A 24,402-nucleotide genomic window follows, 5' to 3' on the forward strand; every position below is an offset into this window, starting at 1 on the left:
TTCAGGGTGAGTTGAGAGGAATATAAATATAGAAAACTTCTGTTTAAATGTATCCTTCTGACAGCTACTTCTCCAGCCAAAGAAAAGACCTTTCTCAGCACAGGTCAGGTCAGGGAATAACTGATCTATTATGAACTGTTATATAGAGGTCTCCTCTTGTGCAGTTTGGAAGTGGGTCATTCTCATTCCAAGTTTTTTGCCAGAGAAGGATGAAATCTTAAGGGGAACAAAGTAGCTGTGTACCAAGCTGCTCTGATTGTATCACTTTTGTGACTGATCACATTAGCATTTGCTCTGATTATTAGCAGCAACTATATAATTTGAAATGCATGCCTCTGGAGTAGTTTAATCAGTCATAGCATAATTTTTCATTTGCATTTTGAATCCCTTAATGCAGATCATGGATCAGTCATTTAAAAAAATATGCCTCATTTCAAAACATTTCAGAATGTTTGCTCTTAAATGCCTGATCAGAGAAAAAACAGGCAAAATTCTGCACTTAATTCACCATTTGGAAACTGACTGTAACATTGAGTAACAGATGCTGAGCAGCTATAATATAATAGAGCTTCATTCACTTCAGTCCACCCCAGCTGAGACACTGGCCCTTGTTAATGGACTATAAATGACTCTCAGGCAGTGACCACACTGAAATGGCAGAAGGGAACACAATCATTCTCCTGAGCCTGTTAATGAGAATTTCTTTATGAAGATGCTCAGTGGACCTCTCTCTATTTCATTGTTTCACCAGCTTGGTTGCTAAATCTGACAGGATGTGATGTAATTTTATTAGCAGTAGAAGAAAACTGTTAAAAGATGGTAAAACAGAGAACTATTTATAAGTAGTAGTACTTCCATGAGGAGTACATATTGCACAGTTTATTTGAGGTTATGAGAGGCAAATCCAGCAGGAGAAGGAAAATATATCCCAAAGATGATTGTGCTTAGGAGAGCACATGGATACAACCAAGGGCATGTTGGATCCTCAGGCCTCCACCTATGACAGGATTCTGACAGACTACAAACTCACATCTGAAACAGACTTGACTGCAACTAAACATGGGCTGCTCTGCAGAATTTTTAAGAAACACAAGTGGGTGAAAGAAATCCTGAGACACAAAGTAGGCTATGTTTGAAGACTTTTCTTCTTAGGGTTAATTTTATTAATAAATTTGCTACAATAAGATTGTTCCTACAACATAGTTTTGGTTCTCTTCACTTAAAAAAATTATAAGCAATTTCAAATCTAGTCTTTCTCTTTTATTTTTTCTCCCTTTTTCTTAAATGGCAGTATAATTGGATGCATTTTAGTATGAATTGTAGTATTTCAGTTGTAGCTCCATGAGGAAGAATTTCCATACCTAACTCTAGGTTGTATATAGACCACATAATTGTATCTGAAAGTATTTCTTATTTTTCCCCATCTGAATAAAATTTAGTGCATTTTTAATTGTAGTATGTATGCTCTGGACCCTACAGCTCCATGACTACGGTTCAGTCCTTCATCTTGCTTTTATGTGTTCTTTGTAAAATTGCAGCTCTTTCCTACTGTGAGACCTGTGGTATTCTTGTTAGTTCTAAAATTACAAGATTGTTTGAGAAGAGATAAATTGTTACACTTTCTAGCTTCCATTTTGGACAAGCAGCACTCTTTGAAATTTTGAAGACTTACAAACCAACAAGTTACTGACTTGACATAAGCTTTTACTTAGTATATACAATGGACAGGATTTTTTTTCCTGTATTAAACCAGTTTGCCCTAATAGTGGGGTTACAGATTTATCTGGTGGATTATTTGCCTTTTTCATCCCATTTTCACAGACACTGTTGCCTTTAATAGTTATCTTCAGCCAACATGGGCATGGTAGCCAGTTCTATATGTCCCATAAGACTGTTTCTCCTTATCTATCTTTCTATCAGCATTTCAAGATTGATGCTTATTAGGGAAATTGGAATGAGTTTAAAAAACTGCATGAAAAGTTACTTGGAGAGTAAGGGAATAATTTATGAGAAAAGATTGAGTTAAATATGTGTGACTTAAAGAAACATCTGACTTTTTCATAAAGGTCTACATATCTTTAATAGCAAAGAGATTGTGAGTAGAATTATTAAGGGACTATCAGTCACTTGAATAAGGAAAAGGAGCAGGTTTGGGGTTTTTGTAAGTATCTGAAAATCAGAGAGAAAACAATGTTACAAATAAAGTCTTTAGAGGCTTTAAAGGTCAGCACATGTGACCTTTAGCATGCTCCAAGATCAGTTACAAAATTCAAAGTCTCTGAAGAACCATGTGATTTTGAGACTACTTATTTTTTAATTGTCTGTCACGGTTGTTAAGACAGAGTCTGGATTTTAAAATGGTTGGAATTATGAATATAATGAGTTTAGGTGCTTGGAACATTTGAACTGGATGTGAATCAGGTACCAGATATCAGGGAAAAGCATGCACTGAGAAAGCATTAGCAAAACTGAGATCAGTGTTTTGGCTTGGTTTTCTTTTTAGGTATTGTTTGGTTTCATTTTGTTACAAAACTGTAACAGATTTTTAAAAGCCCCCAGTGATTTAGGAAAACTAAATTTGGAGGAATAGGACTATGAAAAGAAATCTGAATCTCCAGATCTGTTACAGAGGCCTTCTGTTCCACTGGGATAGAGCAAAAAAATACTACTCTCTTGAGATTGTTTCTGATGTTTTGTTCTCTTTGTCTTTTATTAGGAGAGAGATCTCAGAAGAGGAATATATAAAGATCCTTCTTTATAAAATGTTTCATGAACTACATTAATTCATCTTGTTTCTGTGAACTGGTATTGGAAAAACCCCCACAATTACAGTTGTGTTCGCTATTTGAATCACAGTTTTTTGTGCCTTAGGTGGTTGTTTCAAAAGCTGTTTCCCAATAGTACATTGTAATCAATTTAATGCATGTTAAAATCTCATTCTTTATTTGGGTACACTTAGGAGTTAATGAAATTGCCGCTCATTGAAATTCAGTTGTGAATTTAGCCATCTTCATCTGCAATCAAGCTCTAAAAGCCTTTTTGAAATATTTCCTTATACTAAAATATCTGAGAAAAAATTAACATAAAAAGATAATTGGTCATGAGTGTTACAAAGTGGAAATGTTACAAAGACCTCGTGCCACACTTTGAAAAGTGATATTTGTGATACCTCATTTTACACATATTTTTTGAAGCATATATGCTCCAAATTTAACCACTGAATATTTGTTTGCTACTGTGACTTCTATTACATTTTATTTTTTCTTTCAGGTCACTTTTGCTCACTAAGAAATAGTCAAGTTTCCCTTTTTATAATCATTGCAGTATGCAAGTGAAGGAATGTGGGGAAAAAAGCTTTAGGAATTAGAAGGTCTGGTTTAATGAAAGAGCTGCATGTTAATAACAACTTGATGAGGAATATAAATGTATTTAATATATTTATGAAATATATTACACATTCCTAAGATATATAGATATATAAAAACCTACAGAAGCAGAACTACTGAAATATGAAGGGATTCTTTGCACAAAAAGCTCTGCTGTACGTTCTAGGATTTCCATGGGATTTTATGCTACATCTTATGAGTTGTTAGAGACAGCAGCAATCCAGGCACTAGAAGGTGCCTGCAGGACTCTCAGGTCCATGGATGGCAGGTGCTGTGTGCCCTGCCTGCTGCAGAGCCAGGGCCAATGGCCATGGCCAGGCTGTGCCCTTGGGCTCCATGGCCAGGCTGTGCCGTTGGCTTCCATGGCCAGTGACATCACGGAGGCCAAGCCATGGAAGCGTCCCCGGGAGCTCCAGGACAGCGGCCGGCAGGGCTGACTCTCAGTGCGGCTCGAGGCAGCGGTGAGTGCGGCAGCGGGAGGAGGCTCTGCTGGACAAGGCCTGGGCTGGCAGCAGCGGCTGCCATGGGGGGCTTTGGGGCTGGGCTGAGGGCGCAGGGGCCACCTTGGGCAGAGCGGGTGCCAGCTGCAGTGGGGCCGCAGGGATGTGGCCTGAGCTTTCCCTTGAGCTCCCTCTGCCATCCATTGCCGGGGCCCTGCATGTCCTGCCCCGCTAGCCCAGGAGCCATCTCCCTGGCAGCCCTGCTGAGCCCCTTCTATCCCCCTCCCTGCAGACCATGGCTGGGATCTTCACCGAAATCGTGGCACTGCTGATCGTGTTCCAGTTCCTGGTGCAGATGAATGACCAGAGCGTGCAGGTGACCGAGGAGCTCCTGCAGCAGCACGAGGAGCAGCATGGCCAGGAGATGGCCCTGGTGCTGGAGATGCTGCAGCGCGAGGAGCAGCGCAGCCGGGAGATGGCCCTGGTGCTGGAGATGCTGCAGCGCGAGGAGCAGCGCAGCCAGGAGATGGCCCTGGTGCTGGAGATGCTGCAGCGCGAGGAGCAGCGCAGCCGGGAGATGGCCCTGGTGCTGGAGATGCTGCAGCGCGAGGAGCAGCGCAGCCGGGAGATGGCCCTGGTGCTGGAGATGCTGCAGCGCGAGGAGCAGCGCAGCCGGGAGATGGCCCTGGTGCTGGAGATGCTGCAGCGCGAGAAGCAGCGCAGCCAGGAGATGGCCCTGGTGCTGGAGATGCTGCAGCGCGAGGAGCAGCGCAGCCGGGAGATGGCCCTGGTGCTGGAGATGCTGCAGCGCGAGGAGCAGCGCAGCCGGGAGATGGCCCTGGTGCTGGAGATGCTGCAGCGCGAGGAGCAGCGCAGCCAGGAGATGGCCCTGGTGCTGGAGATGCTGCAGCGCGAGGAGCAGCGCAGCCAGGAGATGGCCCTGCTGCTGGAGATGCTGCAGCGCGAGGAGCAGCGCAGCCAGGAGATGGCCCTGGTGCTGGAGATGCTGCAGCGCGAGGAGCAGCGCAGCCGGGAGATGGCCCTGGTGCTGGAGATGCTGCAGCGCGAGGAGCAGCGCAGCCGGGAGATGGCCCTGCTGCTGGAGATGCTGCAGCGCAGCCAGGAGGAGCCTGAAAGCGCCCAGGAGAGCCTGTGGCTCTCGGCCTGCCAGCACTGGTGGTTCTAGGCCTCTGCAGAGATGCTCCTTGTGCTCTTTGCCTTCTACTGGCTGCCCAGGCACGGCGGCCCTGGCTACGACGATGGCTCAGCCGGCGGAGAAACTCCAGCAGGGCCCGGAAGGAGGAGGAGGAGGAGGAGGAGGAGGAGGAGGAGGAGGAGGAGGAAGAAGAGGATGCAGTCTACAGTGACAGGCTGGGTGACGTCAGGCCTCCGGATCCGTGTCTCGTTCTGAAGGACGCGCAGAATTCAGAGGACAAGGGGATAGAAGGGACGGACAATGCATCTGCCAAGCCCTTCCCCCAGGAAACTTTGGGACAGAACTGCATCCAGGGAATACACTAGTATTCATTCCCAGGCTGTATGTTTTTACCTTCTCAAAACCAGACTGTATTTTAAATGTTTAGGAAGTTTTCATTTTATGTATAGAGAATAGGAATATTTATAGGAAGATAAGTAAAATTAGACAGGAATATAAGTAAAATTGTTCGTAAATAGGAAGTAGTTCTATTAAAGTAGCAAATGTAATGCTGAGTAACTGTGCACAGGGCTGCAGCCAGGGGAATAGAGTAGTATTCATTGTTAGACTAGATATTTTACCTTTCCAAATGCAGATTGTATTTAGATGTTTAAGAAGTTTTCCTTTTAAGTAGTGAATATAAGAATATTGTAAAGAATATCTTCATGAAATAAGAATATTAGTAAAATTGTTCATAAATAGCATGTAGAACTTAGAGCTACGAAAGTAGAATATGTAATGCTAAATGTGCTATGATATCCACTAAAGGTCTTGTTCTTTGTAATCTCCATAGTACTTTACTCAATTAAATTGTTTTTACGCAATTGAACCTTTGTTTTGCTTCAATGTTTGCCAGCTGTACTTTTTAAAGATGCTAGAATCTGTAAGTAAATAAATTTCCCTTGTTTCAAAAGTAACATACTTAATGGACTTTTGTCCAACACCCAAACGGTGTAAGACATTTTTATAGGAAACAAAGGAAGAAATAAAATGCATTTCTTGCACTGTCAACTGGTTTATTGGAAGGCATCTTTAGAAGTAGCATGGGGAGCACATTTTCCCAGAGCCGCATGCTATGCAGTGAATGTTGATGCTCTTGAGGGCCCCGTGCTGCGCCCTCCCACCTTTCCCTGGTGGCGGCAGAGCTGTGGCAGCACGGGGCACGCGCTTCTCTGGCTTCCGCCTGGCAGGGGCTCGCTCTGGGCGTGCTTTATGGATGGCAGCAGCGGCCAGCCGAGCAGCGGCACTGCCGGGGGAATTTCACAAGGCCTGTGGGCAGGACGGGGCCCGAGCTGTCGGGGCACTTGGGGTGCCTGCTGAGAGCGGTTCTTCCCCCCGCAGCCCAAGGGCCCAGGAACGGCCGCAGCGGCAGCGATGGAGCCCGCGCGGGGCTGCAGAGGGCAGCGGGCGGCAGCACCGAGCCCGCACCGACAGCGCCATGGCTCTGCGGGAGCCTCACACTGAGGGGCCGCAGCTCCCAGGCAGCGCCACCGATTCCCACCGGCTGCCAGGGCTGCTCCGCAAGTCCTGCAGCAGCTCCGGCAGCTGCCCGCTTTTGTGTTCGGGCAAAGGTTGGGCCCAGCGGGGGGGGGTTTGTCCGCCATGGTCCCTCTGCCTCCCCACACGCGGGCGCCATCTTGGGAGGGCTTCGCCGCCGCTTTTGTTCCTCTGGGCCCTGGGCAGCCCGGCAGCTTTCAGCAACTGTTGAAACAGATGAGGCTGAAGAGAATACTCCCTGCATTTGCAATAAGACAGTCAGGCTTTTCATCTGTTTCTATGTGGAAACTACTTTTAAAATATTCTAATATAAATTCTAAACGTTTTGTTAAAAAACCCCAACCAACAAAGAAGAGTTTGGTAGCAAACAGAGATATTAATCTATGTCTAAATTTTAATAAACTAGCTAGATGTTCATTATTAGACATTTTTATTTAGGAACTGTGTCTTGGTTCTGAGTGGCAGCTGCAGAGCAGGCAGTGCTGGGTGAGGGTTGTCAGGGCTGTGCCTCTTGCATTGCTGTGGAATGTGCATGGCACAGCCTTGCACCTGCTCTGGACTGGGTGCATGAGAACAAAGCCGCTGCTGCCGTTCATATTCGCATGCCAGAATTGAACATGCTGGTCTTTCTTCAGTGCAGTTGACAGAAATGTGCTCCTCCCTTCCTAAACAGCTTCTAAATGGGCACAAAAAGCTCAGCATTTCTATCTCTCCTCTTTTGCATTTCCATAATACAGGGGAAAATTCCTTAAGTGGAAAGGAACCTGCTTGACATGTTTTCACTCTATCAATATTAATGCTTTCCAGAGGTGACTAGATAAATCAACAGCGATTGTTTGTCTCTCTGGCAAAAGAGGCCATGAAAGCAAATGACTGCAAGAGAAAAGTGGAGTAAAATGTCAAGATTTATGCAGAGGTGTGGGGAAATCAAGGTTTTTTTTTAATCTCTTAATTTGTAGTCCATTTTGAAATGCATTTAGGATTGTGTTTTCTTCTTCCTATCCTGAATAAATAATCCCCAAATAAATGATTGAATTAGAGACCGAAGTCATGTTGGTAACATTTCTTGCTGTCTCGGATGGTACCAGAGAAACTGCTAATTAAATGGAAGACTCTTCACTGAGGCCAGTTCTGAAGTGTGCTTCTGCTTCATCACGAAGCTGCAATATCTGTCCAGTTTAAGAAAATTATGCACATCACAGTGACTCAGTAAATCTCATACTTGTAAATCACAAAACATTCTCAGCTATTTATTATAGACTTTAAAATGTCTAAGAATCCTGTCTTTCTTTTATATGTATTTTTATTTACAGCAGTTTTTGGCAAGACTCCCAGAATTTTTGGAACTGGTTAGTTTTTTAGTTTTTATAATATGTACTGAAAATAAGTTTGTACACATGAAAGTTTTACAAAGAGGCAATAGGCAAAAACAAATGTACCTTTATCTGCCATGTTTTGTATTTTCTCTATCATAATTTTCTACAAGAGGGCCAACAGGGGAAAAATGTAGAACTGTGGATGCTCTTGTGCTTAGCTAATGCAGTAATTTCTATGAAAAATATGATTGGTTTAACTTGATTTATGTACATTAGAGGAATCAGCACAAAGCAGCAATGTTGTTGCCATGTACACATTATATATTTGTGCTGTGGAGATTTCAGAATTTCAGACAATGAGGTCAGTGGCTACCTGACCTGAATTTCCACAACTATATTAGAGAGGAAATTGGTTCTAGTATATAATTTCCTGGAACATCCTCAGGGAGTACACAGTTATGATTACTTAGTGGCTTTAAATCAATGCAGTAGCTGGAACAATATTTATAATATTTGGCAGCTTAAAAATATTTGTGAAGATGAAATGATGGATAGCATTTCGACTAATGACTCCCTTCATTTGTATCGTGGTCAAACTGGCACTGGAGGGTTGGGTGACTGTGTAACACAGCCCTGCCAAAGGGCAGAGTGCAGCTACAACAGCAAAGAATGAGAAGGATTATTTTGCTAATTCAGACATAGGTAATTGCTTCAATTAACTTTAATTTTTAAGGGTTTCACCTCTGAACAATTGAATAACGTTGATAAAATTTGTTTGAGTAACTGAAAGCAGAGTAGGTCGTGGTTCATGTAGAGAATCATTATCCTGCAGATTTGAAAGGGATCAGGTAGGAAAACATTCTTGAATTGATTGACCTACAGTGTGCAGTTAATATCCTCTCAAACTGTTGGACACACAGAAGAGTAACTAAATTCAGACCAGGCAGCCTATTTAGTTGCTAAGGAGAAAAAGCAAAACTCCTGTTCATTCTCAAACTTTACTGTGCTTATGTCTATGGAATAATTCTGGGCTCCATCCCACAGTCTGTGTGGACTTTCTGTAAGGTCAAACCCTAAAATTACTTCAGAACATTTGCATGCATTTTTAGGTGTCAGTCAGCAAATTTCATTTGAACAATGGGAATGAAAATGCTCCCTTGGGTAAGAAAGACATAAAAATGTGATCCTGCAGCTCCTTCAAACTATTGCTTCACTAAAATATTGACTACAAATATGATTGAGTTTGACTTGGAAGAGTATTTATTTCAATAAGCTCTGGCAGTAACTCCACTATTTTCCACATTTCTCTTCTTTGGTGGCAAACTTTTTTCCACTTTATGAGGTTAAAAAAACGGAGGGTTAGGCTTACAAAACCTTACCAAATATATCTAAGCCTCAAATGTAGCCTTTTCAGCTCTTTCATTCAGTTGCATTATACTAAGGGAGCATATTTTTATCTCTTACTAGCAGTTCTCTAAAAAGGCTGATTTGGCAGTATGCAGATTAAAGAGAAAAAAATAAATATATTCCAGGTAGTGTGGTATTGTGTGCAGCAAAACTAAGTGTGAATGAAATTCCTTTTCAATTCCTTCAGCTGTATCCTCAGCAGCACAGCTCTACTGATGGCATTGCTTTAATTTCCCGTGGATATTTTCTGTCCTTTAGAAGTTCCTCTGAATCCTTATTTTTTTGTGGTATGGATAAATCTGGTGTGAAAATCTGGTTAGGCAAGGCAGGTGAGAACTCTCTCTGCCCCATGCTATTCTAGCTCAAATTTCAATTTTTAACAGTAATTTGAATTCCTCTTCCTGTGTACCTCCCCCTGTCCCTTTCTTGGAGTTCACTCATACTTTTGAATAAAAGATTAAGCCTTTAAGTTCAGCTGCTCCAGTGAGGTCTGTTAGCACTTACTCCTAAAACACATTTTACAGTTGCCATAAAGAATCCTCCACAGAGCTTCAGCAATGTCTGAAAGGTCTCTCACTCTGTTAGTCAGTAAAGTGCTGCCAGCAGCTCCTGGTGTGTGCTCCATGTGCTGTTCTTACATAACCAACCGGAGCTTTTTAATCAATCAGGATCTGAAAAAAACCAAATTCTTTTGTGCAAGGGAGGAATGATTGAGGATACAAATAATAACAAAGACTACATTTCAAAAACAGATTTTAAAAATTCCACTTCAACCTTACACTTAGAAAAGTTGGACATTAAAATAAATGCACTTTAAAATGCAGTTCAGTTATATTATTACATCCTTTCAATAGCCTTACATAAACCTCCTTCCTAATTATGTTATTTTAAAGATTTTTGAGGTGTTTGTGATGCAGGCCAAGATGGTAGGAAGCATCTGGGTTGGAGGAAATATTATTGAGGAAAATAATTTAATGAACAGAGAAGTTATGAAGTCTGCCTGTGCACAGACCATGCATCCATATAACCCTCACCTCAGAATTCACAAAATGCATGTTTTATCATAACATGCATTTCAAAATTCTGACAGTAAATTCTTCATCTTGCACCAAGCCTGTATAGTTCTTATTGGATATTTCATATTAACTGATGTATAGAAACAGACCTTGAGTCAATTCAAAGCATATTTTCACAGCATCTTTAAGAAATATTGTTTTGTTGGATTTAGAGCCAGATTATGTAATTGTTAAGAGAGGCTCTTAAGTTTTCATACAGTATAGAGAAAGAATTCAAAAGAAAATGGGAAAACTTTTTTCTCTTTGATTTATAGACATAGCAGTTGAGACTGGAGAGAAATAGTTCCTAAAGAACATCACTGCATCAAACAATCTGTGAGTATGAAATAGAAGCAGTATGAGAAAGGGAAAGTCTGATGACAGACTGAGAATCTTGTTTTATAAAATAGCTGCAGAGGGCTTGAGAGCTTTAAAGAGTGCCAGTGAGGAGGCAGAAGTGTGTGCACATCTTAGGAGAAAATTACTGAGCTTTAATCTCGAACATATTAACCTCAAGTCTTCACTGTGAGGTAGCTTGGTCTTGGTTTTTGGAAATACTGAGCTCTCTCTTCTGTTTGTGTAAACAGAAGAAATAATGCAGAGCTGGGGGGAGAGGAAAATGTCTATGAGTTTTACAGGCATAAAATATAGATATCTGTGAATTGCAATCCTTTTTAAAGAAATAGGTCTTGAGAAGATCATTACTGCAAAATCCTTAGTGTGGTCTCCCAAGGAGCTCGGGAAGAGCATGGCTATGCTGTCAGTCTCTGAAGCACATGAAATGAATGCCACTCCTTACATGCTTACCTGGGACCTAAACCAGTGCCCAGCTGTTCTACCAATGAAAATTCTGTGGGCTCCAGCTGTTGTGTCAGTCCAGCTTCAGAGAGAGGAAGCAGGGGACCCTGCAGGACACAGATTTATGAACTGGGGAGCACAGGTGCCCTACACCATCTGCTAGAGTGATCCCTGTCTCTACCCCATTGCACTGACACCCATCTCCTTCAGCCAGGCTTGTGCTGCACCCAGACCAAAGCAGGACCACCTGAGCTCTGTGAAATGGGGCTGTAGCCAAACAACCTTCACACAGGATTTCACAGGCAGGGAACATTGAATGCAAACACTAAGAGGGTATTATATGACATTTATATAACATTTGCAAGATGATAACTGCAGTTATAGGCTACCCACATTTTAAGGAGGATGAGACTTTATTTAAAAACTGAGAAAGAGAAGCTCGAAGTTAAGCCATGACTCAATCATGGAGCACTGGTTGTGGTCACTGAGGAATGATATTTATTATAGGAGGCAACTCTTCAGTCTGTTGGATACAACAGAAGGCAGTCTCTGGAAGCCAAGAGTACAAGTAAAATTTGCAAGGTGCAAATTTTAACCAGGTAATCAACTACTGAACAGCACACCCATAGAGGTGGCAGGTGCTCTCTTGCAGTCACTCATAACCAAGGCTGAATGCCTTTGAGATACAGTGGAAGTCAAAAACCAGGGACTTGATGCAGAAGTTGCTGGTGAGAGTTAGAGGAGGTCAGACCCTGTGGCAATTGTCCCTTTTAATCTTATATTCCCCAAGCTGAAGGCATATCTTAATACTTACTGCTACACTGCTTCTCCAGGTGTCATGAAATGTTCAGCTAGTCTAGAAAAACGTTCTGAAAGGTTGTTGCTCAAATGTGATCTATTTGTATTTAAGCAAAATACAATTTGGGGGATCCAGTACTATCTCGACATCATAATCAGGATGTGACCCTGTAGTATTGCTTAGTACAGACAGTAAAACACAGCCCTGGGCATTAAGAGTTGCTCAGGAGAAACTGAAAGGAATTTAGGATTAATTATAATAATTGAGAGTTCTTGATATAGCTCCAGAATTAATTAAGAAAGTATTGTTAATGACAACAGATACCAGTCATCTCTGAAGGAAGTAGAAAATGGTAGTCTGCAGAATAAACACGATGCCATTTGTAGATTCTTTTTAATCAAAATACTCAAACTGAGAAAATTACTCAATAAACATGATGAGCAAATATTTAACCTTTAGGTTTAGTTTGTGTTCATATTCCAAACAAATACAGTTAGAGATGCTTAAACATTTGTAAGTGTTGAACATATGTTTACAGAGTAATTATATTTAACATTGGGAAATTCACAAAACACTTTCCACATGTGTTATGTGCCCTTTTATATTAATGTTTTCTAAATGTCATGTTGAATAGTACATTAAATTCCAGCTTCTTTCTAAGGTACCTGAGGTGGTAGCTTTAGAAGATATTTTTCTCAGCTGTAATAACTTCTTGCATTTAAATATACTGGTGGTATTTCCATATATCCTATTACCGTGCATTTTCCAGTAAACCAAAAGATGAAGGTTTTAATAAACCCCATGATTAAGCAAGGTTTTAACTGCAGCAATCCTTTTGCATTTCAAATAGTCAGTTTGCTGCTACTGTGATTTCCCCTCTGTACAGGATTACCTTTGTTCAGCAGGAATCATGCAAGGCAGTGATTAACAAGAGATTGGCCAACCTAGTTCACTGCATTATGCAATTTTGATATTGCACCTCATTTACTAACGGGGGAAAAAAATTAAAAAAGAAAGTTTCTAAACCCCACATTTTTGTCTGAACTCTCCATAGGGCCTCAGTGCTTGGAGCCCTTTCACCTGGGCTGTTTTAGCTCACTGTCCCAGTGAGCTGTGGGCTGGCTGGTGCCTGCAGGGCTGCTGAATTCCACTATGGCAGTGGAATTCCCGGGTGTGAGCGAGGCCTCAGCAGGCAGCCAGGCTGGGAACGGGGAGCACCAGATGGGCTTTACATCTCGCTGCCCTGGGGACCCGCAGGGAGATGTGGGGTCCTGCAGCTCCTACCTCCCATTCGGGGCACTCAGGAACACGTGGAAGGACTCCTGCGCTACCTGCGCCTCCTCAGCAGGAGGAACAGCTGCTTCCCATGGAGGGCAGAGCCAGGGGTGTCCTCCTCTGGAGACATTTCAAACCCACCGGGGGCGTTCCTGTGCCACCTGCGCCAGGTGACCCTGCCTTGGCAGGGGCTGGGACTGGGTGATCTCCAGAGCTCCTTCCAGCCCGAACGATTCTGGGGCTCTGAACCAGGATGCTGAGCCCTTCGACCCGGAGCGCGGATGCAGGAGAGCACAGTTGTGTAAAAACCAACAAAAAAGGGGATTTCAGCTCGTAGCAGTCCCACTTAACAGAGGATTTGTCACACGCTCCCTCTCCAATGTCGGAGCCCCTAGCACTCCTCAGAGCGCTCAGCCCACACCCATTGTCAGTGCCAGCCTGACACCTGCCGGCGGCCCAGCGGCCTCGGCGGGACTGAAGGGCACCTGCTCGGCTCGCTGTTTGCAAGGAGATCGGACCCGAGAGGCCCCGGGAGCGGCAGTAGGAGCAGCGGGAGCGCCTCGGGAGCGGCGGGCCCGATTCAGGACTGATGGGGGCGACTCGGGGCCGGGGTCGGGGCCGGGACCGGGCCGGGAGCAGCGCGGCCGCCGCCACCAGGGGGCGCAGCGGGCGGGGCGCGCGAGGCCGGTCCCTGCCGGCGCCCGTAGGGGGCGGGGCCGCGGCGCGTGAGGGGCCGGGCTGCCATGGCGGCGGGGCCGGCGTGAGGGGCGCGGGCGGGACGAGGGTGGCGAGCAGCCATGGCGGCGGGCAGCGCTATCCAGATCCCGACCCGGCTGCCGCTGCTGCTCACGCACGAGAGCGTGCTCCTGCCCGGCTCCACCATGCGCACCAGCGTGGACTCGCCGCGCAACATGCAGCTGGTGCGCAGCCGGCTGCTGAAGGGCACCTCGCTGCGGAGCACCATCATCGGCGTCATCCCCAACACCAGCGACCCCACGTCCGACTGCGACGACCTGCCCAACCTGCACAGGTGCGGCTCGGCCCGGCTCTCCTGCCGCCCTCGCGGCCTGCGGGCCCCCCGGAGCCCGGCCGGGCCTCCCCGGCTGGGGCTCGCCGTGGGCTCCCCCCGCGGGGCCGCCCCGCTCCGCCGGCCCCGGGAAACGCCTCTGCCCTCCCCGAAACCCGGTCTCACAACCGACCCAGCGGGCCAGGGGCCGGGGACGGGCTGGCCGGAGGGGAAGTTTAAAAAGAGGCTGAGGTGGCCGAGCTAAATAAGACGAAAGAACGCAGCTCTAGGGCTGTCGCAGCTGTTAACCATAGGATTTTTCACCTAATAGGTAACACGGATATTGGCTTAGTTCACATAAAATAAAAACAACTGTATTTCTGTCTGGTGAAACTAACATGATATAACCCTTGCTTTCCGAACTTTATTTCCGAACTTTATCGTATCAGTGGACTTAGTCAGATGTTGCAAGAAAATAACTTCTGTTGTAAATCTGCTTCACTAGGTCCGGTGATCTAAAATATTGATTCAGTTCAAGGCTGGGAAGAACTGTCATTTACAGACACTCCCATTTCCCAGTGCATATTGCTTCAGCAGAAGTGTCAGTGTGCCTGTCCACAGCCAGATCCATTATGAAAAAATGACATATGTTTCTAAATTGCATAACTGATATTACAGTACTTTTCTTAGTTTTTCAGTTAACTCATTTGTGTTCAGGTTTTAGGGGTTTGGTTTTGTAATCTGTGTTACAAAGGGAATTGAATAATTTGATTACATTTCACAATAGGAACTATGACCCATCAGGGTCTTGCAACTTACAGCTGGTAGGGAGCACACAAAATGTTCTGTGGAAAGTGGCAGATAATACAAGATTTGATCTGGTTTTAGGATTGGCACTGCTGCCCTGGCAGTTCAGGTGGTTGGTAGCAACTGGCCCAAGCCCCATTACACGTTGCTGGTGACAGGCCTGTGCCGGTTCCAGATCCTGCAGCTGCTGAAGGAGAAGCCTTATCCCATTGCTGAGGTGCAGCAGTTAGATCGACTGGAGCAGTTCACTAATGGCCATAAATCTGAGGAGGAGCTTGGAGAGCTGTCAGAACAATTCTACAAGTATGCAGTACAGGTAATTTGTTTTATTCTTGTGTGTCACATAACCTGTGGGTATACTTAGGCTCTTTACTTGTTTTCTATCTGCCCTTCTGTTTCTCCAGTTCCTATATTTTTCAGCAACTAGTAGAGTTTCAGTATTTGTGCTACAAAATAAATGTTACTGTTACAGTTTAAGGTTTCTATGCCAAGTTCCAGGGTGTCTACTCAGCTCATTGCAGCTGAATCTTGTGCAACTGCTTGTGCTGGTGCTATAAGTTGGTGTTTCATATATAGCAATACTATAGATACATTCTAGTAAAAGATTTGATCAATTTTTACAGAGATATAAGAACTTATATCCAATAGGATATATTGAAAAACAGTAGATAAGGATGTATTGAAAAACAGTCATGGGGAAGTTTTTAATCTGGGTATGTGGGGGAAAGAGGAGATGAAAATATTGAAAAAATGCTGCAAACAATAATGATACTTTTGAACTTCTGAAACAAGCAGAAAGCTCAAAGTCTTGGTGCTCTGTGCTGACTTAGTGCCTCATCTGTGAACTTATTTCAGTAGCATTTTGGCAAACTACCTGGACATGCTTCAAACTGAAAGACACAATCATGTTCAGATCAGAGAGGCACTGAGCTCATCCCCAAAGGGGCCCAGCAGCTGTCAGTGTTGTTCCTTGTGTGTTGTAGCTGGTTGAGATGCTGGATATGTCCGTGCCTGCGGTGGCAAAGCTCCGGCGCCTCCTGGACAATCTGCCCAGGGAAGCTCTGCCAGATATCCTGACCTCTATCATCCGAACTACCAACCAAGAGAAGCTGCAGGTATCGTCTTCTTCAGCTCTTTCACTGCTGGTTAGGTGTGCTGCCTTTCAGAGTCACTCACTTTGGGTCATTTTGGAGTTGCTTACACTTGTGACTGTACAGTGATAACATTATGCCAGCAGGGATTTGTGTTACAGCTGAGCATGAATGCTTGCAAAATGGTTTGATGGTCTGGTTTAAAGTGTTTATATGCATGTGGCAGAACTCACCCAAGGTAAATAGATCTAGTTGGGAAATCTTGGAAATGGTTCACTTTATTAAACTCAAATAAGTAGAGCATGGGCTTCTCATAGTAAATATGAAAAATCTTTCTTCAGGTTGTGTTGAAACTTTGCATATTTATCCCAGCTGACTGATCATTATACGTGTCTTAATACTAATAACTTCAGAATTAAAATACTTTTAGTATTAGATTTAAGTATTTTTAAAAACATCTTGAAGTCTGGGTTTCTTTAAACTTAGACAGTGGTTAAATTTCTATCAAATGTCAAAGTAAATCTGTGCAAAAATGATCTTTATGGCTTGGTGCTTATTCATCTGATTTCTGTATTTGCTTGCTGTGTTTTGGAAGTTGTTCCTTTTCTTCTCTAACTGCTTATGCTGCACCTGGAATTGAGTGTGTGTTAGGTTCTTTCAAAGCACCACAAGTAGAAATTAATGCAGTATAATGTGAAGGGAAGGTGTGTACTGTAGCTGAATATCCTGCTGGAGGAAGGTACGTTAGGTATTGGTGTGTCACTTTTTCATTTTTAGGAGTTCTAAAGAAAAGAGCAGCTGGTGGAAGCTGTGGAAATACAGAGGAGTAGAATTCTACCCATTTCCACACATTAACTTCATTTAATATGAAAATGAAATTGTGTACAAAATATTAAAAAGACAAAATAAATCTCTGAACGAAAACCTTAAGGCACAAGGTGATTTTTTTTCCCCTGGGTTACCCAAGGAGATGATGCTGTAACTTTTTTAACAGGGCCATCTCTTTGCTGAGGCCCAGTAATTGAAAAATAGAACAGTGATAGATGCTTGCTACAGAAAATGCAACTGAAATATTAAGATGTTTTCAAACGAGACAGAGTAAAAGAATTTTCTCTAGTTTGAAGTGGTTTGTAGTTCAGGCATCCATACCCTTAAGGCCTAGATTTTGTGTACTGCATTCTCCTTGCTTTTTTTGCTACCTGTTTTCCTAAATCCACCTATTCTGTACCTCTGGTCAAAAGACAGTAGCAGTACCTCCATGTTCCCTTCCCCAGAGAGAGGATTCATCACTGTGAACTTGGCTGCTTACAACTCCCTGCTCTCAGATTTTAGATGCTGTTAGGCTGGAAGAACGGTTCAAGATGACCATACCATTGCTTGTTAGACAGATTGAAGGCCTGAAGCTGCTTCAGAAAACAAGAAAGTCCAAACAGGATGATGATAAAAGGGTATGCAGCTTTAAATGTGGAATACTTAAACATTCTAAATAAGATGCACTTTTTAAACAGGCTGATGAATGCATGATTTTAATCTGTGTGTTTTTAATATGTAGCCATAGCTGGCAACTTTGGCTGTGTAGATACACAAAATACAAAATATTTGTTTAAAACTGCCTAGGCTTTATTTTAATGTTTTTTAAATTTAATTTTTATTTCATTCTGAGCACTTTGTGACATTAAATGAATGTGCAGATTCCTGAGTTCATGGTATGCACCCAGTGAGTTCTGGCCTGTGCAGTGAAAGGTGTATTGTTTACTGATGGCATTGCAGATGAGTGCCAGCTTTTGAACTACAGATAAAGAATGGGTGTTGTAAAATGGAGCTTGTTCACTTTTGCTGCATCTAACTGCACTTAAATAGTTTAGTAACTGGAAAGTCATTGAGAAATGAAAAAGATAAGAGAGATTTACCCATTTTTCTGCTTAATATGATGGGCTGCAGTGCTTGAAATATCACAAATAGCTCCTTTCAGTTTTGTTCCTGTTTTGTGTTGTTTTAGAGTTTAGGCTATACAATAAACTTACTTAAAAAATATATAAAGAACTGTAACTTTTTAAAGTAGCACCAATAACACTTATTGAAGTTAATTTCTGGAGTTGAAACTTTCTCGAGTTCTGAATTCTTCTGTGCACCTTACCTGTTTTTGCCATGATTTTCATTCAAAGGCAAAGTCCACAGCTTATTTAAAACCCAAGACCTGGTGCAATTCTGTGGCTCTGTTTCCATTGCACAGGTTGTAGCTATTCGTCCTAATAGAAGAATCAGCCACGGAAGCATTACAGAAGATGAGGAGGAAGAAGAAGATCATGATGATGTTGTCATGCTAGAAAAAAAGATTAGAACATCCAGTATGTCTGAACAAGCTCTTAAAGTTTGTCTTAAAGAAATAAAAAGGTAGGAGGCTTTTAAATGGTGGTTTCTTTTAAAATTTAAACAAATCTTGCAGACCTTCTCCTGTTTAATATGTGTTGGTTGTTTTTTTGAAATGATTTTAAACCTCAGGCAGCGATTGCTGCCTTGCGGTGCAGTAGAGGCTTCCTTTGCATTTAATTTCTTGTTGGCCTTTTGAATTCTGAACTTACATTTCCAGATTAAAGAAGATGCCTCAGTCAATGCCAGAATATGCTTTGACAAGAAATTACTTGGAGCTGATGGTAGAATTGCCGTGGAACAAGAGTACAAAAGGTGAAACCCTCCTCTTAGTGGTGATTCTTGTGCACAAATGTTTTAGGACAAGTAACTATCATGTAAACTGTGAATTGGTTCAGTCTTGTAAAAACATTGTGGGTAAGTTACTGTAAGCCAGGTAAACCATTACACTTCAGTTTTAAGAAGTCTAACTGAATAGCCTGTGTAGCTCAGTTGGATATCTAAGAATGTAGATTTAAGAAGTGTTAAGAATAGTTTCATTAAAAAATGAAGGTGTTTCTAATTACAATTTGTGCCAGTATGTATCAAATAAATGAGCATCTAATTTTTTTTTATATGTCAGACAAAAAACCCCTTTGGGAATTTCTGTAACATTGGTCTTTCTGAAGAAGATTCTGGTTTATCTTAAGCAAGTGTGGTAAGAAACAAAAGGATAAAAAAGCACAACTGTAGTTAATTTTAATAATTACATCTTGGGGTGCAGTAGAAAAACTGAGTCTATATCTGCTTTGTACTGTAGTTTTTGGAGTTGTGGGTAGAGGGTGATACTGTTAATACAGATACAGTGTGCAAAAATGGAGAGTGAGGGAAGAGTAGGAAACCAACTCTCCTGACCAGCACAAGTAGGTTAAATGGGCAAAATTACTTTGCACAAGGTGGACTTAGCCCACTTGCATGTCCGTCTCTACCCTTCTGGTGGCACTTGTAGTGATGAATTGTTGCTGGTTTGAAATAGAGCCCTGGCTGTTTACAAATTTTTAAATATTGTCTTTAATCATGAAATTGTAGAAAGATCTGCCTACATTTACTTTGCAGTATTATTCAAAGAATCCCCAAATGAGTAAAATGTTTGTTGACAGCCATGTCCTAGCAGAATGTTTTTTTGGTGGAAATTGCTCTTTGATCTTTTAAAATTAAGCTGTGTCATGTGAAGTGTGGTGTTTTTACTTTAAGCAAAGTTTGTGAGTGTGACCCATGTGATTGCTGCTTTGAACTCTGTAGCAAGAGTGAATAAAAACACACATGAATACAGAAATAGAAAATCATGATAATGACATCCAAGGCTGAAATAATTATCAGCACTGTGTCATTTTCAGTATATAATCCATCTAGCCAAGAAGGAGATCAAAGAGAACTTTAATACCTTGTTTTAGAGAAGCACTGTCTGTGCTATGTGTGAATGGGGACTGCCCTGCTGAAGGGATCTGTTGCTGCTGTAGGATCAGTTGTTTGCATTTGCAGGGCAGATGTTGTGATTGATCCCTGTCTGTGTCCATCCCAGATCGCCTGGAGATCCGCGCAGCTCGCATCGTTCTGGACAATGACCATTATGCCATGGAGAAGTTGAAGAAGAGAGTGTTGGAGTACTTGGCTGTGCGACAGCTTAAAAACAACCTCAAGGGCCCCATTCTTTGTTTTGTGGGGCCCCCAGGAGTTGGTAAAACCAGTGTTGGAAGATCAATTGCAAAGACTTTGGGTCGAGAATTCCACAGAATTGCTTTAGGAGGAGTCTGTGATCAGTCTGATATTCGAGGCCACAGGTAATTACTTCTTCTTTTCCTAATTGCAGTTTTTTCTTTGCAGAATGTATTGATTGCTTTCACTGTTCAGCCAATACAGAGAAATGGTAAGTTTTTATTGATATTCCTTGGTATTCAGTGGTCTTCCTTGGGAGAGAATTTTAATGGGAATGGATGTTTAGTGCTGTGGTACAGCCTTTAATTCTTTCCTCCTGCTGCTGCCTTCTATTTTCATAGGGAATGGATTTCATCTTCAGTTTTTTTAGCACTTTGAAGTAAAATTCTGTAGAAAGTTTACATTAAACTCTTGATTTTTCTGCTTTTTAAGAGAGATGTAAAGATTTAATTATCCAGTGTAACCTGTGGTAGCAATACATTCTTTCATAACCATGTTTGCTGCTAAAATACAAGAGGAAACTTGGAGTGATACATGAAGGTTGCTAGAGGATAGCAATGGACTTGTTTGAGCACTGTTTCCCTGTTTCAAAAGGGTATTTATGCAAGAACACCTAAGCTGGCAGGTTTCAAAGGAGATTTTTTGGGATGACATTCCTTAGGACTGTTTCTGATGTTGGGCTCTTTATGTATCTACTATTCAGTATTTTAAATCTGTATTAGTCCATTCTCAATCCTTGCACCTGGAAGCATAATGAATGGGCAATAGTGATAGATAACTGCCAAGCATCAGTGCAGCATTTTTGTTTCCATTACACTTACTTTGCTTATTGCATGCAGTGTAGAAAATCTGGAATAATGAATTTTAGTCAGGTTTTCTTTTTTAACTCATGCTATTGAATAAAATTTCTCCTTACAGCAGCAGGTGAATACTGTGAATTAAAACCTGTCAGTTTTTTTTTTTATGCCATCTAACAGTTAATTTTGCCCAGTGGCTATGCAGCTACTCTCAGTAGGGTACACCTAAAATAGAATGTCCTAAAAACAACTTAAAATGTGACTCAACAACATGTGCTATTCGAAGTGAAGCCACTAGAGGCTGTGAAATACTCAGCATTATGGAAAGTAACTTTTCCAGAGCAGAGCAGGACTCAATCCTCTGTAACAGGGAAACCACATCTTGAGCTTGACATTATAAACAAAAGTCAAATTTCCCATCTTGTGCTTAGACCTCATAAAGAGTAAAGACAGGGAGAGTCATATGAGAGAGCCTCTAAAAAGCTTTTTAATTCAGATGTTTGTGGCTGTCACACATTTTTGAGCGCATTATTAAGTTATTAATTCAGAGGCTAATTTCATATTTAAAAGTGTATGAAATTAGCCAATGGGAAATATTTGCTAAGAGATTTTATTTTTCACCAGCAAAGGAAAATGTAATCTAGAATTAGCAAGAATATTGTGTGGTTACTGTCAACAAGCAAGTGTATAGTTTAAAAATGAACTTCAGAGCAGTTGGTACCAGGAGTCCTTTGTAGCCAACTGCTTTTTCCAGTTTTTTGTAGCTAAAATCAAATCCACCTGTTGCATACTGGATTTTAAATTCTGCTTTGGTTAGTTTTCCTCTTTCTCAGAATAAGATTTAATCTGATTAGAACTACAGCTTTTCTGTAGAGCTCTGTAGTGTCCTTTTGTGTGAATAAATCCTTCAAGTTACTCCCAGTCAGGTGAATGCACGTTGGCAGTCTGGTGGCAGTCAGAGGGAGGTGGTCTGGAAGTGCAGGAGACACAGACTGTTGCTTTCTGAGTTTCACTGTCAAGCAGGCTGATTTTCTAATATTACACCTTGGAACACTTGAGATTGTTTTTCTCCTAAAAGCTCTTTATTAGGCTTTGGGGCTTAAGTTAAGGATTCCATTAACATTGCAGGGGAACAGTACTGTATGTGCCTACTGATGTACTGAACGTGTAGAAAAATGTACCAAATGTACTAGAACATTCAAAAGGAACTGTTTCAGCTTGACTTGCAAGCAAACAGTGCCTGAAATAGCTTTCACTTGGCCACTTTGGTGAAAGGTGCAGACTGAGAGATTGAGCAGACCAGGCTCTGGGAGAGCAGCAGGCTGGGCTGTGCTGTCTCAGTAACTGTGCTGTCCCACCTGATGTGTAAATGTGGCAGTTGGAGCTGCCCAGGTTTGGCCATTTCACTGGGCATCCTGTGGGATCCAGCTTGGGAATCCTCCACTGATTTAGTAAAGAGTGGCAGGCATTGCTCTGCATTCCCAAAATGAAATCATCCTCTTGGTACCAAAGCAGAACTCCTTGATCAGACATCTTTCAGCTGTTGTCTGCATTTTCCTCTCATCTATACCATGTGTTAAAGTGTGTTGGGTTACATCTGTCATTTACTTGTATTTAAAAAGAAAGATAAAAAGAAAAAAACTCCACAAACCACTCTGAAGAATGACTTAGAACTTTTTTCCAAGCTGCTTTTCAAATCTCCTCGGTATTGATATTTTGTATCACAGGAAATCACACTCTGTTGTGTGTTTTTCTATTTCTGAAAAGGAAAGATGTAATTGTGCCATTTATTTATAGTGGTGCTGGTGAGGTAAGTGTGAAGCTCTGCTTTCTCACCTTCATGTGAAGCACCCCTCCTGTATTACCCCTGCTTTGCAGTTTCAGAAGCTTGGACAGTTCACTTCTGCCTTAGGCCTTTGCCTTGTTCAGGTGCAGCTGTTGGAGCAGAGGTGGATTCCTCACCAGGACAGCTGTGCTGGCAGAACTTCCTGCACAGGCCTTGTTGCACCAGGGAGAAACAAACTTCAAACAGCTTCACCCAGGAGAGGAAGGAGCTCTGTTAGACAAGTACAAAGCAGAGATTTGTAAAGCCCTTGAGTGGATGCAATCTCTGGCCTTGCACAAAAAAAAAACCCCAAAAAACCAAAAAGGCTGTGACCTTGTGCAAGGACTTTCAGAAACAGTGGTGTTACCTTTGTTATCCTTTTCTAGCCCTGCAGTTAAAATATTTTAAAGTATTTGTCTTGAGATCACTGTGAAGAAAGTGAGTCCAGTTTATTTCTTTCAATAAATCTACCACTGCTTTAAGGGTTCTGTTCCGTAGGCTTTCCCAGTTTACTTTTGAAGAACCAAGAAGGCTGGATTTCCCAGCTGTTTTTCCTGCATTTTCTAGGATACACAGTGCCTGATGACATACTATACCACTCTAGTGTTTTGTTTAAAGGTACTTTTTCACTCTATATAAAAAGATTACTAAGTTGCAGACTTCTGCCTGGAGCTCTCAAGGGGGGGTTGTTTTTTTTAAGTGAGGTAAGTAGGAACCCTGCTCTGTGCTTCCTGTTTTGAGTGGGGAAAGCTGACTGTCCTCTGGGTTTAATGCAGGGAAAGAAACTGCATCAAAAAATGAGCAAAGCAATGTGGGATATTGTTTAACCTCCTTTCAACCCTAGCAAAAAAAATGAAATCAACATCACATTCAGTGAAAGTGTTCCTAAACATTAGCATTTAGTTTCACACCTTACAAGGCAAAGGTTAACAGCCAGACAGGTAGATGGCCATATCTGCTTGTAATTTTAATATATTCTGGCTGGTTTTATATGTAGGGCCTGCTTTACCAAGGATTCTTTTGTTGAGGTGTGCTCCCCTAATAACTTTGGAGATCTCAAGCATTTGATTATTACTATAATAAAATATGTATTGGTCCATGTCTAGTAAATGAAGAGGTACTACAGATTTAGACTATTGCATCTGTTTGCCTTCATTTGGTTTATAAACCAGCCTCTTTCTTAAAACTCAGTGGAACATGGATAGCTCAAATCTTCATGGGATTCAAAAGGACCAAGTAAAACTGTGTATCTAAAATCACAAACATGCATTAAAAAAGTGTAGTGTTTTAAAGCATGCACTTGAGAATAATGTAGCAAGCAAGAGCAAAGAATGTTTGATGTTTACCTAATTGTGTTACCTTAATCAAAATAATGAAACAGTTGGGCTGCATTGTCTCTGAAGCATATAAAATTATTCTCAAGTGCAGGGAGTACTTTGTGGTAACAACAACCCAGAGGAGAACAAAACTACCACCACCAAACAAAAGCCAAAACCACAAAAAGAAAAGAACCCAAACCCGTAACTGAAAAAAACCCAAATCCCCCAAAACCAAAGGAATGCCCAAACTGCTACACTGACACATTTATTTACACTGGTAAGTGATTCACTTGTGTGAACTGCAGCTCTGACTGAGTCTCCTCA

General features: G+C 42.2%; 1 protein-coding gene across 1 annotated transcript in view; it reads left to right on the top strand.

The window, feature by feature from the left end:
• The first annotated feature begins 13,932 nt into the window (after positions 1-13,932).
• LONP2 (lon peptidase 2, peroxisomal) overlaps positions 13,933-24,402 on the top strand; it is a 37,277-nt gene continuing 26,807 nt past the window's right edge. Inside the window, 7 exon segments of the mRNA XM_036390189.1 lie at positions 13,933-14,198; positions 15,063-15,297; positions 15,965-16,096; positions 17,398-17,520; positions 18,306-18,466; positions 18,663-18,757; positions 20,004-20,262. Of these exon segments, the coding sequence (XP_036246082.1) occupies positions 13,966-14,198; positions 15,063-15,297; positions 15,965-16,096; positions 17,398-17,520; positions 18,306-18,466; positions 18,663-18,757; positions 20,004-20,262 (1,238 nt within the window). The 5' untranslated portion in view covers positions 13,933-13,965.

This window comes from Molothrus ater, chromosome 12 (assembly GCF_012460135.2).
Source record: "Molothrus ater isolate BHLD 08-10-18 breed brown headed cowbird chromosome 12, BPBGC_Mater_1.1, whole genome shotgun sequence".
Classification (NCBI taxonomy): domain Eukaryota; kingdom Metazoa; phylum Chordata; class Aves; order Passeriformes; family Icteridae; genus Molothrus; species Molothrus ater.